Raw genomic sequence first — 17178 nt, forward strand, 5'->3', positions numbered from 1 at the left:
AATCCTCGCCCTCTTGACGAAAGTACGCGAGAGTATTGCCGTCACAATATCAATTAGATATCAAAGTTCTGTTACAAGAGCTCATTGGTCTGTGTCACTGGACATCGTGAAGAATCGGTGACTTCGGATGTATTGGTCGTCTTGTAAAGACGATTGTTGGTTTTACTTTATCTTGCTATAGATGCACTCTGTTGACTTATCTTGAAACATCCTAAAGGACCGAGTAACCCCGACACATCCGATGTTCAAAACATCACATCTTTTCTGCAAAGGACAAAAACTGACATAACATAAAATTTATAATAAAGACATACTGGTACTTCGATATAGCGACTAAAGAACACAAATGATGTACTAATTGAACAACAATTGACTCGATGTTCATTATTACTTACGCAGTTAAACGGACCCAACCACGATGGCTGTAACAAACATGTCATTTAAGAAATACAGTTCGCTCTACCACCATGAGTCCTCGTTATTTAACTATAACAGTTCAGGGCGAAAGTGTGCTTTATTACACTATACATGGTGGTAGAGCGAACTGTATTTCTTTTCTAAGTTGCCAAATTTAATACTTTCTAAAGATAGTTACGATTTATTTAAGGCAGAAAACAAACGGCGGTGTCGGGGACCTAAATTAAGAATCCTCGCACAGGGCTAACTGGCGCGCTGTTCTATTGATGTGTCTGCCCCCCTACGTTAAGACGAACGTTACCAGAAAAAACAAATGATAAACAGTTTGATGACGGTTTACGTTTGGATTAAATATCGTCTCTAAATTATTTTAATTACATCTGTGATTAAAGTAAACCATATGGGGCAATATGAACATCGCATTTCTACTAACAACGTAAGTTTGGATCAGTACATCCAGATGAAGCTGAGTAGTCAAACGACATTCCACGATTGCATTGTGGGAATGTAAACATTGCGAACGTTACCGTGTCGCTGAAAACTTGTGAGTCGAATTGAGACATTTTAACCGTCGGAAAACATAAACGTAATGTTTCCACCAGTGTTGGTAGCTGCGTGAAGCAGCTGCAAACCAAGAAACAGGATGCAACGGAGTAGTTTACTGTAGGAGGCCGTACGAGGCGATGACAACTGACATACATCGTGACGTCGCTTACATTGCGACGTAATACAAAATGGTTCGATTACGAAGGGGCAGACTAGAATGGCGCAGTGACGCCAATACATTGTGACGTAATGCAAAAAGGGTGTATTCAGATACTGCCTACTGTTCCAAACTGCCTACAGGTTAAAACAACATGATACGGTCCAGTGATCAGGAAGTGAATACACCGATCTGACCTGTTCTACCCATGCTAAAATTAACTTTAGTTAGCTGATAAATTCTATGGTGTCTTCCCACTGTGCCTACAGAAGTTAAAAAAATGACAAGTGTTGGTTGGTAGGACATCTTTATTCATTCTGAGAATTCTCAGACTTAACATGGAGACATGGATTTATCATGAAAAACAGTGGTTTTACAGTCTTTTCACACACAACTGACAATCACTTTGCAAACTTGAGATGTCCAACAGCATCAAGGTACTGAAGAGGCGTTTTGCTGCCGCTCTGGAGGTGCTCTGTCTCCGGGCCTTCGTCCATGGCAGCGATCCAAGTGTCCTGCACCATTTCCCGTGGAAGTAGTGGAAGGGCAGCTGCTCTCCTGACCAGGCCTGCACTTGTGGGATGTCCTTGTAGTCGTTTGTCAGTCCTTGCTCAGCCACATTTCGCCACACAGCCTGAGTGAAGTGGAAGAAGCATCCACGCACTTCACAATCCTCATAGATTTCCTCCACTGCCCTGATGGCTACAGTCTATCTGGATTTCACTAGGCGCAAGTTCACCCCCTACTTTGTCCCTAACATCATTCAACAACGTGAATAGTCTGACATAGGTAGCCCTCGTACGATTTGGCAACAGCGCATGCACACATGGATACATATCCCAATTCACCATTCAGTGAATGACATACAGCTGGTCCCATAGGGCTGGTGCAACATAGAAAGTTCCATCCATATACCACTTGTCGGCACTGTGGAGCATGTTTAGCATGTCCTCTGAAGCAAAAAGCCAGTATCTTGTCGTCGTCACGATCATCAATTGCACAAGAATTGCTGTCCATCTTTTGTCCGAGTCCATGGTCCTTCGAGTTGAACATCAGCTAGAGACTTGGGAAGGTTTGGTAGAACTTTGCTTCTGTGCCGGTAGAGGGAGGACTTTACACTCGAGAACGATCGTACAGACGCTGGGTCAGCAACCTTGGACAACTCTTCATCGTACAGCTGCCGAATGGATGTGACGTCCTCCTGTACACGCTGACGCAGTCTGCTAAGGAGTCGAATCTCATCTTCAGATTCAACTGGGACATGGTTGTGCGGTGTTGTTGATTTCATGAAGTCTCCAGTTGTAGAACAGCGGCCTTTGCATTCAGAATGTACACACTTCCAATGTGCTGTGGTCTGTCGTCTGACGTTGAGGCGATATCGGTACCAGCAAAGAAAACTTGCTGTCCTCCTGCTTGAGAAGTGATGAATTGAACGCGTTGAAGATTTGCCATTGTGTGATGGATACAGTTGGTTCCCCTTCTAATTTATTAGGAGTTTAATTAACTGAGAAGATGAGATCTTCTCAACAATTTAGTCCTTACCATGTTTTTCGACATAATCTGACAAAGACAGACAAAGCCTGTAACAACCTAGTTAAAACAAGCCTACCCAACTTGATCAAATAGGGTTAAGTTAATTCTGCTTTGGAGGTTACAATATAAGCATGTTAACTGCTTCCCAAAACAAAATAAAACAATATCGTTGTACTTGTCGTGTAGTCTTTATTGGATGAGAAGACTCAAAACATACTATACACAGAAGTAGATTCACAGATATATACTAATATAATCCCCCTAATTATCCCTTTCTCAAAACGAAGCACCCCTTCTTCATTGATACTCGGACTGTTCCATTATTCTACAGGGCAAAAAATCATTTCCCACGCTGCCTGCAATGTTTTTGTTGGCAGTTTGGGAGGTAGGTAGTTTGGAACTGTAGGTAGTATGGGACCTAACCGCCAAAAGTGCACATTATCGTCTGATAAAGTACTGTCGGCGCCTTTGATCTTTCACCGAAGCATCTTAGAAAGCACAACAACAGTACTCAAAGAATCAGATTTACCTGAACAAGTCGGAAGCCGTTCATGTGGTTGTAACAACAGAAACAGAAGTGGTTGCGAAGGTAGCGTCGGAGGCCGGGTTGTGACAGTAGACGACGGACGCTGTAGGAGTGGATGTAAAGGGTAGTCGGACTTGGACTGAAGTGGCCGTGACGGTAGAAATCTGCTGTAGAATTTATTGTGATAGTGGACCGCAGTAGAAAGAGCAGTGACACCAGATACTGTCAACGTGGTGGCTGGGGTAGAAGATATGGCTGTATCTGGCTGGAGCAGTGGGGATATAGTCAACGTAATGACGATGTTATATTTATCAAAACCATTTCAAAACATCGTAATCAGTTTTGCACACACTTCCAAGGATGAAGAAATGAAGAAAAAATGGTCCATACAATCCTGCCTGCACACTATCAACTTAATCATTTGCAGTGTCATGTTTATTTTCCTCATATACCATCTATTAACAGGAACCTCCGTGACGCTGACAAAGCGCACATCACTGATGCTGTTTGTAAAGGGATACATATTAAGCTTGTAATTATCTCGTATAGATCTCTACACACAAGAGCCGTAATTGGCAACAAGGATTTCGGATTCTTGGATTACATAAGTAATTGTTTCTTTGTTTCTGAAGCTCGAAGGGTAATGAATAAAAGTACACATCAAAACATCACGACATATCGCATGGTCGTGTTAAGGATGTCCTCTTTTAACCACGTATGGCATATCAGTATGACAGTGGCATGAAATTGTTTCATGTTATATACTAACGGAAAAAAGTAACTGTGCTTCACGCAAAATAGTGCACCAGTTTTAATTTCCAATATTTGTTCATTTGTCTGATCAATGCATTATCATTCAAGCAATTCATTCACAAACCCGTACAGGCAAGGGTGACAATTCCAGTTCCAAAGTAATGCTCAGTAGCGAACTCCGAACAACTCAAGAATGAAAATTTAGACACTGTATGTTTTCTTAAAAAGGAATGTCTTCATTTTAGATTTGAAAATCTTCAGGTTGTTAATTGTCCCTAACCCTAGCGGAAGTTAATTCCAGAGAGTGGGTCCTGCCACCTGAAATGATCGATCCACAAACCTGGTACTGGACCTAAAGTGTGGGACAACAAGAAGACCAAGATTTTCAGATCGATTGATGATCAGGTCAGATAGATACTTTGGAGCTAGGTTACTGAGACACTTGAAAACAAAAAGATTGAGTTTGTGGGAAGCCAGTGTAATCTCTGCAGAACAGGGGTTATGTCAGAGTATTTCTGTGATCTGGAGACAAGTCTAGCAGCAAAATTCTGTACGCGTTGGAGCTTTCTTATTTAGGATTGAGGCAGGCCATAGAGTAGACAGTTGCAGTAGTCCATCCGATATGAAATATACGCATGGATCAATGAAAAGGTTGTCCTCTCATCAAGGTAGCGCCGGATTTTCGAGATGTTCCGTAAGAGGTAGAATGACCTGCATACTGTTATATATTAAGATATACAAACGTATGATAGCTTTCTGGCATAAGTTGATTCTTCCAAATGATGTAATAAAACTATCCCAAGTAATTTATAATTTTATCACATTGGACACTCAAATCAATTGTAACGATTATCCCTGGCTCAATTCCATCAGGCGTATCGTAAATAATCTTGGACTAAGTCATGTTCTAAACAATCCACTTGGGTATTCCACTCCATGGTTAGTACCAAATGTTGAACGAATCTTTAAAGATCAGTTTGTTCAAAATTCGAGAGAAAATATCATGGCAAGCCTAAAAGGTATGTATTATCGATGGTACAAACACTCCCCAGATTTTGATATATTTTCTCCTCCCTAAAGCTATATCACAGCAACTTTTGATATTCCGAACATCAAACCATAACCTACCGGTTGAGACTCGCGTACCCAGAGAAGACCGACTCTTCCCTCTCTGCAGCTCATCAGCAGTTGCAGATGAGTTCAGTTATCTTTTTAAATGTGAAACCTTCATTTCCGAGAGATCCATTTTTATCCCAAATCAATTTCTACAATGGCTGAATCTCTCAAAAATGGCGAACCTTCTCAAATCCAAAAGAACAAACGCTTTGCGTAACTTCGCAAAACATATTAGAATTGTTTCCAAAAGGCTCCAAATATAATCTAATTTGTAACATTTACGCTTTCTCAATCAGTAATAATATATCTTTGTACATGTATATGTATAATAAACGTCGATGTACATCCATGCTATCTTGGCATTTATTTTATTCATTTGCATTCATTTGTCACATGTACCACCGTTGGTGGGTTTTTGCGAATAAAGATGAGATGAGATGAGAAGTCACCGAGAACAATGAGTAGCCTGACTAAATTGTACTTGGGGTGCAAGCAAGACAATTCAGTTATCCTGAATTGTGTCAATCACATTACTGTCAAGAGGGACAACATAAATAGATACACTGACCCAAACTTAATAATCTATTATAGACAGAACACAACTTTCATTCACTCTTGAACTTTTCATACTCCACTTTCGGGATTCAACAGTGGTTACTGTCAGAGGAAAGTACACGTGTATTTCCTTGGTGGTGCCTTTGAGCACGCTATTCTGAGATTCTGCAAGCTGAGGAGTGTAACTCTGATTGTGTGTAGTTCATTTAACAATGCTGATTAATGCACAGGAACACAATGACAAAGCACCTGCCTCTATGAACCTACATGCATGTGCACACGCACACACGCACACAATACAACCAATACAATATATCAATTCTGGACAGATGTTTTAATTCATAGATAGACTAAGAATTATATATGTCTAGGATACAGAATCATAGAATCAGTGGATAACAAACGGGATGAACAGACACAAAACATTGTTCACAGATAACATTTCCATGAGATTCATACTACTGATGATCAAGTTGGCCCACAGAAGAGATTTAAATCAAGGCCACAGTTTTTCATTACCTACTTCACAAGCTTTCACAAATAAAACAACATTACAACAACAAAAATTCAGGGGTGCCAACGTGGCACAATAACATCTAAATATTCTTTTGGTCAAATGGTTCCGCTCTTGCTGTACGATACACTCCATCTACTCTATGTGTCTGTTTGTTTGATGCTTCAACAGAGGACCACGGGTACAGGAGCCCACAGAGAAAATGTAACAGAAGATTGAGTGAGTGAGTTAGTATGGTTTTACACCGCATTGGGTTTAAAACGCAAAACAGCTATGGAAAGCATATGAATGCATCGCAGAAAAACAGTGAGTGAGTGAGTAAAGTTTAATGCAGCTTATCAGCATTCCTGCAATGTCGCAGCAGGGGACACCAGAAATGGGCTTTACATATTGTACCAATGTGGGGAATTGTTCTCGGGTCTTTGGTGTGAAGAGCCTGAAACTGAATCAACTTACAATCCAGTGATCAACATCATGAGCATCGACCTGCGCAATTGGGAACCGATGACATGTGTCAATCAACCCAGCAAGCCTGACCACCGGATCCCGTCAGTCGCCTCATACGACAAGCATGGGTTAGTGAAGGTTCATTCTAACCCGGACCTTCACAGGTACTTACACACAGAGACCATTTGTTTTACTGGTAACTCAAACTTACACACTGATACCATCTGTTTTATTGGTAACTGCAACTTACACATTTAGACCATCTGTTTCATTGGCAACAGAAACTTACACACTTAGACCACCTGTTTTACTGGTAACTGCAACTTACACACTTAGACCATCTGTTTCATTGGCAACAGAAACGTACACACTGAGACCATCAGTTTTACTGGTAACTGAAACTTACAAAGCTAGACCATCTGTTTTACTGGTAACTAAAACGTACACACCTAGACCATAAGTTTTATTGGCAACTGAAACTTACACACTGAGACCATCTGTCTTACTGGTAACTGAAACTTACACACTGAGACCATCTGTTTTATTGGTACCTGAAACTTACACACTGAGACCATCTGTTTTATTGGTACCTGAAACTTACACACTGAGACCATCTGTTTTATTGGTAACTCAAACTTACACACTGAGACCATCTGTTTTACTGGTAACTGCATCTTACACATATAGACCATCTGTTTTACTGGTAACTGAAAATTACACAGAGAGACCACCTGCTTTATTGGTAACTGAAACTTACACACTTAAACCATCACAGCATGGTAATAGTAAGGAGGCTTCAAAATCAATTATCCACTGCTGGTGTCCCACGCCGTGATATTGCTGGAATATTGCTAAAGCAGCGTAAAACCATACTCACTCACTCAAAATCGATGAAACATTTGCCAATCTAAATGCAGCTTGGTGTGGGCATCCCACCGATGATACCATTATCTTGTCACCTTGCTGACCATTTTGGTCATGAGAAAAACGTGTCTGACCTAAAATCTGAAGGTACATAGTTTGAATCCCATTACAGGATTGTTTTTGCTGCTACACCGGTGCCTTTGGGTCTGAGCAGATTTAAGTTTGATTGAGTAAAATACGTCTCAGTACCCTACCCACCTTCAGTGACAGGAGTATGCAGCAGACATAGAGTCATGTTATCAATGACATGATCATCTTTGCTGGTATGCTAAACTTGTTCTTTTCATGTGCACATGGCATCAGACCTCGGATCACAAGGTCTGTGGTTTGAAATCCATCATTGGACTAAGACATTGGTGAGATACCACGGTGAATTGATGCTCATTTGAGTTTGTGTTTAACATGAGCAACATGCTGTGAAGACAGCCTCATCAAAAGTCAAGAAGTTCTATTAATGTGGGACAGTGTTACAAAGATCTAACTAAATCAAATTTATTTCCTCATCTCCATCCAAAACAGGAGCCTTGAAATATTCACTCTTAATCCCATTTGTCATCGGTTTCGTGTTTGGTAAACCATTATCACTACCATGCTGTGATTTCAAATGGGTTTTAAGGGATCCTGGTTGAGAAAACACTTTCTCACACAAATGACACTGGAATGGTCTTTCACGGGAATGGACACGTCGATGTGGGATAAGATTTTCAGAATATGCAAATGTCTTGTCACAAAACTCACACTTAAAGGGTTTCTCTCCAGAATGCATTCTAAGATGTTTCTTCAATGTTCCGGACTGTGAGAAACTCTTCCCACACACCTCACAGTTAAACGGTTTCTCCCCCGTGTGGGTTCTCACATGCGTCTTCATATTCCCTTCGTACAGAAACATCTTGTCACAGAAAGGGCAGCTGAACGACTTCTCTCCGCTGTGGACTCTCATGTGAGTTTTCAAGGTTGTTTGAGACACATAAGTCTTGTCACACATGTCGCAAGGGTACACTTTATTGTGGGGTCGAGTGAGGTCAGCATTTGTGTGGGTGGACATCTTCTTGCAAGCATCACACTTTATAGTTCTAAATTCATACAAGTCTTTTATGACGTCTCCACAGATATCACACTGAACTGTTTTATTGACCACTGCCTGACTGTGCTGATTCTCCACTGACTTCTCACATTCCGAAGCTCCCGCTTGGCTGGCTCCACTTCTTCCATAGCTGCTTTGTGTAAGTTGGGCCTTGAAGGTAGCATAGTTGGGAGGACCAAAATACTCCACGGGCATCACGGTCGGGAAGAGGGCTTGCTGCTGGTCCCCATGTGTGTTGATAGTCACTTGCCTGATGCCAGTTGCCTTCTGTGACATGCTAGTTTCCCTGTTATTGCCAAAAATGCACGGGACAAGGCCAAAACCACCTCTAAGGTAGTCAGTCTGGGTGGGGAGTGCTTGTAGATCTTGTCTGTTAGGCTTGCTGTGATTTATCTGTGAACAGTGTATTTTTTGATGCCCTGAAGATTCATTTCTGACAACAGGAAAACATGCATTGCCCCCTGAAAACATCGGTGATTTTACTCAGCTAGTGATGCTAACAGCAGTGTTGCCATGCCGATCACAGTTGCTGGAGAAGATCATCCCTCAATCCAGCACTGACCATGGACATTTTCTGCAAAGACAAAGTAAAAAAATGGAAAACTGTTTACAAGTACAGAGCAATCCCACCTGCTTAAACTCAGATATGACAAACATACATATGATTATTTCATTGATCATTCCTGGGCCACTCTTAGTACACTTATCACTATATAGAAGTTGAAGTGTCAAACTTTGTGTGACCGATTCCTGCTAGTCTTGAACCCAGAGTTAGATATAATCTAAAATATACTCTTGCTTGACAACAGTACAAGAATCTGTATCGAAACATCGCACTCATGAAATAAAGAAGTTGTTATCCATAAAAAATTGTTCTATATTGTACGTCTCAACTTCTAAAATGCCACTCAAACAAGATAAAATATACTCCTCACAAAAAGTTAAGCAACACAAATTTGTAGTCTCATTACATTTTCATTTGTTAAAATTGCAAATCATTGAATGGTACAATAGAAAGGTGAAACATGTGTACATATGAATAACAAAATGAAATGGTATTGAGCAATAACAGACTTACAAATCATCAAAAGCATGTACACGCGAAACAGTTGTGCAAAATGTGCTGCATTGATAGAGCAAAATGTTAACATTAAGGTTCAAGTCAATTTTGGACAGTAGTTTGGGACAGTGAAGCAGTGTTCAGTAGCGCGTATGACCACCATGAGCACAAATGCAAGCTTCTATACATCTTTGTATTGACTAAATGAGCCTTTAAAGTTGCTGTTGTGGAATGTTCTGCCATTCTCTCTGTAACGCCTGCTCAAGGCCATCCAGAGTCTGGGGGTGAACATGGAGACCGTAAACACTACCTCCAATAATGTCCCAAGAATGTTCAATGGGATTAAGATCAAGTGACCTTGCAGGCCAGTCCATATGCGTAATGTTGTTGATCTAAACAACATTGTTAGTACCTCTTTCTCGGCCATTATCATCCATGAACGGGCATTATCATCCATAAAGATGAAGTTAGGACCCGCTTGTTGTGCCAGAGGACTGATGATTGGTAGGTTTACACCCATCAGGGTGCATGTGTGAAGAGTGGAGCATTTTGCATGTTGTTTCTGAGGGTGGTTGTGTTCGGGTGATGCTGTCAATATAAATCAATTTGACAGTCATTAAAGGTTATGTATTCTTAGAATATTTACCTTTCAGTAACATGTCGGCAAAAATCTCTGTCGACATTGATAAAGATATTACACTGAAAATACTTGTTGCTTATTTTTTTTGTGAGGAGTATATATAGAGAGGAAGCAGATAAACCATTTTACATCACAGGGTATCAGCTCATGGCTAACAGAAAATAGGGCTGGGACGGATACTCAGGTACTCGAATCCGGGTCGGGTACAGCTGGAATCGAGTCCTATTTCAAGGAATCGAGTACCCGGAAAGGGAGAGAACTCAGTAATGACAAGGGCAGGTAACTCTAACCTAGAGCAATATGGACGACACGCATGCTAAGTTGAGTGTTTGGGCTCATTTTGAGCTTGATGCAAATGGCAAGAGAACCAACTGCCGACTCTGTGGTATCATGTCTGAAATTGATAGTACAGTCTGCTTATGGTTTTGAGATTTATCAGTGTTAGACCCTGCTGGTGAATTCTACTGAAGTGGTGAAGGTGTGGGACTTGCGCACTCCTGAGCTTCATCCCTTATGAAGCTGACACGCCAAGATCAGGATATACTTAATCTCATAATTTAACACAGTTACAAATTTGAAGACCCATATGGTTTTTCAATCTAATATGTCAATCTACTGCGGAAGCTGTACAAGGTCAATGCAAAAACATCTTGCACTAAAACACAACCTAAACAATAAACGTGTTCATTACATTGTGTATTTGTGTTCATTGCTTATCAAGCTTTTAAGACTACATGTACATTGAATTAGGTCTTTAGTTTCTCTTTTATTTCAATTTCATGAAACACAGCTTTTACATTTGCGTTTAACATGAATACACTGACTATTAAAGAGATTGCAATTAAATGATTGTATGTGTTGGGAATATCAATTAAAACTAAGGAATTAACATTCTGATTTGCAAATACAATGTTCGACTGGTTATCATTACAATAAGAAGAAAGATGATCAGATATAGAAGCAGAACTCACGTAACATATACATTTTATAGTTTAACAAATAAGAATCAGCATACAGTTATTCCAATGAAGATAGATTCAATTTTAGAATATCGATTTAACAATAGTTTGTTTTTCATTTAATAGGGAAACTGTAATGCAACTGAGTTGCGCAACAGAGCAAAATGACCAGTCTTCCCAGATGCGAGCCAAGCATTTTGCTATATTGCTTAACTCAGTTGCATTACAGTTTGCCTGTCTGTATATCTCGTACAGAATTCTCCAGTCAGTAAATACATCAATCAAATTGTATTCTATGCAAGTTTACATAAAATCTGCATGTAAAACATTATAGGTTCAGTTAGAATATTACACATGAACGTAGTTGTCTACTGGCTGAATGAATAACTGGTCTTTTTCATTATTAACGTAACACACATTTTTGGCATTGTCCAGTTAATGGAGGTTATTATCAACAACGGTAATTTTTCTGCGCATGAGCAGTGAGTAGTCAAATCACAGTAACAGCAGGAATGAAAAGTTCTGTGTTTTAACAAATGTTCTGTGTTTTAAGAAACAATGTAAGTAATGGTGTTACTCTTTATATTAGTTATAATCAAATAGCCTAAGATCAGTTTCAATGTCTCATTGCCATCCTTTGAGGTTTTCTGTTATAATATCTGTCAAATCGTGATTGAATATTCAGAAAGTTGACTGAAGCTATGTATTCCTTACATTTCCGGGTACTCGATTCCAATTCGGGTAAGTACATGCGGGTACTCGAGTCCAATATTTCCTACCCGTCCCAGCCCTAACAGAAAAGCACAAAGTGATGCAGGTTCTAGATGTTTACCACCAGCATGTGTTTAGGGCTAAAAAACTAGAAACATAACTGGGGAGAAGGGGATTTCACCCCATGCATGTCATCACATCCCAATCGCATGGTTCAATGTGTATCACATTGCTGAGAGCAGTACTAAACAACAAAGCATGGGATCTGAACCCATGATCATAGGTTTCTGTCATGTCAAATGTTATAATTTTGTACAGCTAAATGCAGTGTGTTGAGTATTGTGTAGTTATACCTCATCAGTCCAATACCAAACCTCTTTCTGAAAGCTGTTCAAAACCCTTCTGTCTCAGGATTGCTACGAGGGGTTTGTGATCTGTCTCAGTCATGAATTCTTTCCCAAACAAGAGGTCATGGAATCTCTCTGCTGACCAAGTAATCCCCAAAGCTTCGTTTTCTATTTGAGCAAAACGACACTCAGTTTGCATCATCGATCTCGAAGCAAACATAACTGGGCGCCAATTACCACTGTCATCCAGCTGTTTCAGCACAGAACCTAGTCCATAGGAGGATGCATCTGCAGACAATACAGTTTTCCTATTTGATCATACAGCGCTAACACTGGTGTACTGCTGATTTCATGCTTCATTTCGTCAAAGGCAGCTTGCTGGGTTTTAGACCAGACGAAAACATTCTTCTTGCTCAGCAAGTCTCTTAGTGGCTTGGATTTTTCAGACAATGAACTTGAGAACATCGTCCATCAAACAGATGACCCCTTGGATACCTTCTAGAATTTCTGTCATCTTTCTCTGAAATACTTCTGGCGCGCTTGTAATTCCAAAGGGTAACCTCTTGAAGCGGAACCTTCCAAATGGTGTTATAAACGTTGTCAGCTTTGATGATTCTTCAGCTAGTTTTATTTGATAAAATCCAGAGTTTGCATCTAATCGACTAAACACCTTTGCTCCCGCTAGCTGTCCAAGAATATGATCTATTGAAAGCATGATGTGGAGTTCTCTTTTAACACTGGCATTGAGTTTAGTCAGGTCAACACACAGTCTGACTTTATCATTTCCTTTTGGAACGACCACAAGTCCTGAGCACCAATCAGTTGGCTCTATGACTGGTGTTATGACATCCATATTTTCTATTCTTTTCAATTCTTCTTTCACCTTTTCAAGAAGAGGAATTGGAACTCGTCTTGGCGCTGTAAGAGCAACTGGTTCATGGTTTTCTTCAAGTCCTGAGCACCAATCAGTTGGTTCTATGACTGGTGTTATGACATCCATATTTTCTATTCTTTTCAATTCTTCTTTCACCTTTTCAAGAAGAGGAATTGGAACTCGTCTTGGCGCTGTAAGAGCAACTGGTTCATGGTTTTCTTCAAGATGTATCTTGTATTCACCATCAAATGTTCCCAGTCCTTGGAACAGCTTTGGGTACTGTTGTTGAACATCGTCAACAGTTACACTGCCTACACATTGAAGAAGTTCTAAGGCTTTGATTGCTGGTCGGCCTAAAAGAGGGGTATCTAAGCCTGGAACAATAAAAACTTTCTGTACTGTTGATTGACCACCTCTCTTCATGGTACCTGAGAAATATCCTGTTGCTCAAAGATTCATTCTTTTCGGCCCAAGGATTCGAGTTTTCGGCTTTATCAGAGTTTCTTTAAACTTCTTAAATCCTCCTCAGAAATCAAAGTGACATCTGCTCTGCAATCTATTTTGAAAGTTTGATTAACTCCGTTGACAGCAATTGTTGTCATCCACGGTGGTGTGTGAGTATTTCTTGCCGTCAGTTCACAGGATTGCTGAGATACCGAATTCCGGTTTAGAGAGTATAAATTACTGTACAAACAGTCAATTAGGCGGTCTTTGTTGTGCCAAAATACACAATAGACTGACACCGGATTAGAAGGCGTGTGTATGATCATAAATTAACCAGTTTCTGACGGGACCAAATTCTAGTGCCGATTATATATGTAGTTTTGAAATCTTGGCAGTGAACATTAATTCTGGAGTTTATTATTTGTAAATGTAACAAATTCCAGGATTATTTGGGAATGTTTAATCATATCTTAAATACTCTTTTACAGAACTGAAACACAAGTAATCCTTGAGTCCCGAGAACTCATAAGGAATGACCCAGGTAAATATGTGGTAAATATTTAAATATAAAATGAATAATAATGCAATATCATGGTGGCAGAAATCAAAAACAATGTAAGTAGATGATGCAGGCATGTGGGAAGGTGATGCTGGTATGTAGGTAGGTGATGCAGGCATGGAGGTAGGTGATTGCACCTGGTGCAAGTTAGACTAATAACTATGTTGCCCTTTGTAATAATGGGTTGCACCAGAGCAAGTAACAGCACTAAATCAAGCCCTGGTGTGGCTAGGTGATGCAGGCATGTAGGTAGGTGATGCAGGCATGTGGGAAGGTGATGCTGGTATGTAGGTAGGTGATGCAGGCATGGAGGTAGGTGATTGCACCTGGTGCAAGTTAGACTAATAACTATGTTGCCCTTTGTAATAATGGGTTGCACCAGAGCAAGTAACAGCACTAAATCAAGCCCTGGTGTGGCTAGGTGATGCAGCCATGTAGGTAGGTGATGCAGGCATGTGGCTAGGTGATGCAGGCATGGAGGTAGGTGATGCAGGCATGTAGGTAGGTGATGCAGGCATGTAGGTAGGTGATGCAGGCATGTCGCTAGGTGATGCAGGCATGTAGGTAGGTGATGCAGGCATGTAGGTAGGTGATGCAGGCATGTGGGTAGGTGATGCAAGCATGTAGGTAGGTGATGCAGGCATGGGGTAGGTGATGCAGGCATGTGGCTAGGTGATGCAGGCATGTAGGTAGTGATGCAGGCATGTGGGTAGGTGATGCAGGCATGTGGGTAGGTGATGCAGGCATGTAGGTAGGTGATGCAGGCATGTAGGTGGGTGATGCAGGCATGTGGGTAGGTGATGAAGGCATGTAGGTAGGTGATGCAGGCATGTAGGTAGGTGATGCAGGCATGTGGCTAGGTGATGCAGGCATGTAAGAGGGTGCTGCTTGTACAAAGTGGCGAAAAGCAGGTGATATAGTACTGGGGCAGTAGGGTTGCCAGGCGGCTTTAATTTTCCTTTTGAAGACCCAGCCTTGATGCTTCACATGGGTACAATGTGCAAAGCCCATTTCTGGGGTCTCCAGGCAGGACTGACTGACTGAGTTTGGTTTTACGCCGCTTTTAGCAATATTCCAGCAATATTCCAGGTAAATATGTGGTAAATATTTAAATATAAAATGAATAATAATGCAATATCATGGTGGCAGAAATCAAAAACAATGTAAGTAGATGATGCAGGCATGTGAGTAGGTGATGCAGGCATGTGGGAAGGTGATGCTGGTATGTAGGTAGGTGATGCAGGCATGGAGGTAGGTGATTGCACCTGGTGCAAGTTAGACTAATAACTATGTTGCCCTTTGTAATAATGGGTTGCACCAGAGCAAGTAACAGCACTAAATCAAGCCCTGGTGTGGCTAGGTGATGCAGGCATGTAGGTAGGTGATGCAGGCATGTGGCTAGGTGATGCAGGCATGGAGGTAGGTGATGCAAGCATGTACGTAGGTGATGCAGGCATGTAGGTAGGTGATGCAGGCATGTCACGGCAGGGGACACCAGAAATGGGCTTCACACATTGTACCCATGTGGGGATTCGAACCCGGGTCTTCGGCGTGACAAGCCAACGCTTTAACCACTAGGCTACCCCACCGCCCCCTCCAGGCAGGATATTGCCATTCACTCACTATTACAAAGCTAGCGCACTGCGATACCCTAATGCAGTTATAAAATGGAGCCAACAAATTAATCCAATTAAAGCACCCCCCAAGGAAGGGTAACAACATGTGAGACTTTTGACATCTTTTGAGATATGTGCACAGAGGACTGACCTACCATCCTACTGCTATCTCTTCATTAGACCATGCAGGATGACGTGGTTCTATCCCTGACTGCGTTGGGGCGAATATGCCGACATTCCCTACGGATCATCCCAATGTGTCGTTATTGTGTGTTAGTTGTTTCACGCTGCACTAAGCAATATTCAAGTTGTATGGCGGCAGTCTGTAAAAAATCCAGTCTGGACCAGACAATCTAGTGATTAACATCATGAGCATCGAACTATGCAGTTGGGATATGACGACATGTCAAATAAGTCGGTGAGGTGGACCACCTAATCCCATTAGCTTCGTCTTACAACAAGACAATGAAGATATGAAATTAGGTAAGAGTTCCGCCCATAACCCCCGCTTAAAATGTATTTATTAGGATCATTTCGATGGTTTAGGGTTAGGTTTTAGGGTTAGGGTTTAGGGTTTAGGGTTAGGTATAGGCTGTTTATAAAAAAAAGCAAAGGCGTATATTCTTAGGATATAATGATTTAAATAATACGGGGGTTACGGGCGGAGATCTTTCCCGAAATTCATCGACAAGCCTTGAAGGGAGACTATGTTGACTGAAGGACTGGATTTTACTAACTAATGGCTCAGATATAAATAAATAACACCCAAAATAGTAACCACCATTTTTTCCAACCCGATGATTCTAGAACCAGATGTGAAGAATAAAACATTTACCAGCGCAAGTAGATGCCATAGTGTTGTCTTGTTAACTAAGGATTCGATGTCACAAACAGCTGTCTTACACAAGACTGTGACGGATCCGAGAGACAGTCATAATACAAGTCTTCTTCGTTTACGATCTTCAAATCTTGACAGCGGATAACAAAATGAGAATTAACTCCCCCTTGTTCTAAAATTCACCGCCAGTCTGTTACCGGCTGCTATCACTGGCTCTCGGCTGCGCGTCGTTAACTATGAGAGACGGAGCCCAGCTTACAAGCTCCATGGCTCTGTCTCGTGATAACTCAAAATTAGACAACGTGAAAGTCTGGAAGATGAATTATTCCTGTTTGTTACAGTATACATATAGACTTACATATAGATATCTTTCTGGGTGATTGAGTTCTATACTCGCTTGTGTTCATCTCAATTGGGTATCCATTTTTTCCTTTGAGTAACCAAATAAAATGTACCCACTTCACTCATACTCAGTTGGGTATTTCACCATTTTCCAATAATTGTAAAAATATAATAAAGTTTAAATGTTGGTTTACGTGTTTGATATTTATAATTGAT

The 17178-nt window shown here is 40.9% G+C and overlaps 1 protein-coding gene across 4 annotated transcripts; it reads right to left on the bottom strand.

The window, feature by feature from the left end:
• Window positions 1–5918: 5918 nt before the first annotated feature.
• On the bottom strand, window positions 5919–16764 carry LOC124283120 (zinc finger protein 235-like). Of its 4 annotated transcripts, none has more exons than XR_006900305.1 (3): window positions 16618–16764; window positions 7155–9146; window positions 5919–6764 (listed from the first exon to the last, which is right to left on the bottom strand). XR_006900305.1 is itself a non-coding variant. In XM_046719149.1 (2 exons), exon 2 carries the CDS (start codon window positions 9041–9043, stop codon window positions 7970–7972), a length of 1074 nt encoding a protein of 357 aa, XP_046575105.1. In that variant the 5' UTR covers window positions 9044–9146; window positions 15938–16247; the 3' UTR covers window positions 7286–7969. The 4 variants fall into 4 exon arrangements, 1 of the variants encoding a protein (XP_046575105.1); XR_006900304.1 differs by having other exon boundaries at window positions 5919–6803; XR_006900303.1 differs by having other exon boundaries at window positions 5919–6827; window positions 6867–9146.
• Window positions 16765–17178: the final 414 nt, after the last annotated feature.

The sequence above is a fragment of the Haliotis rubra genome, unplaced genomic scaffold, assembly GCF_003918875.1.
Source record: "Haliotis rubra isolate DU_JTF1 unplaced genomic scaffold, ASM391887v1 Scf31, whole genome shotgun sequence".
Classification (NCBI taxonomy): Eukaryota; Metazoa; Mollusca; class Gastropoda; order Lepetellida; family Haliotidae; genus Haliotis; species Haliotis rubra.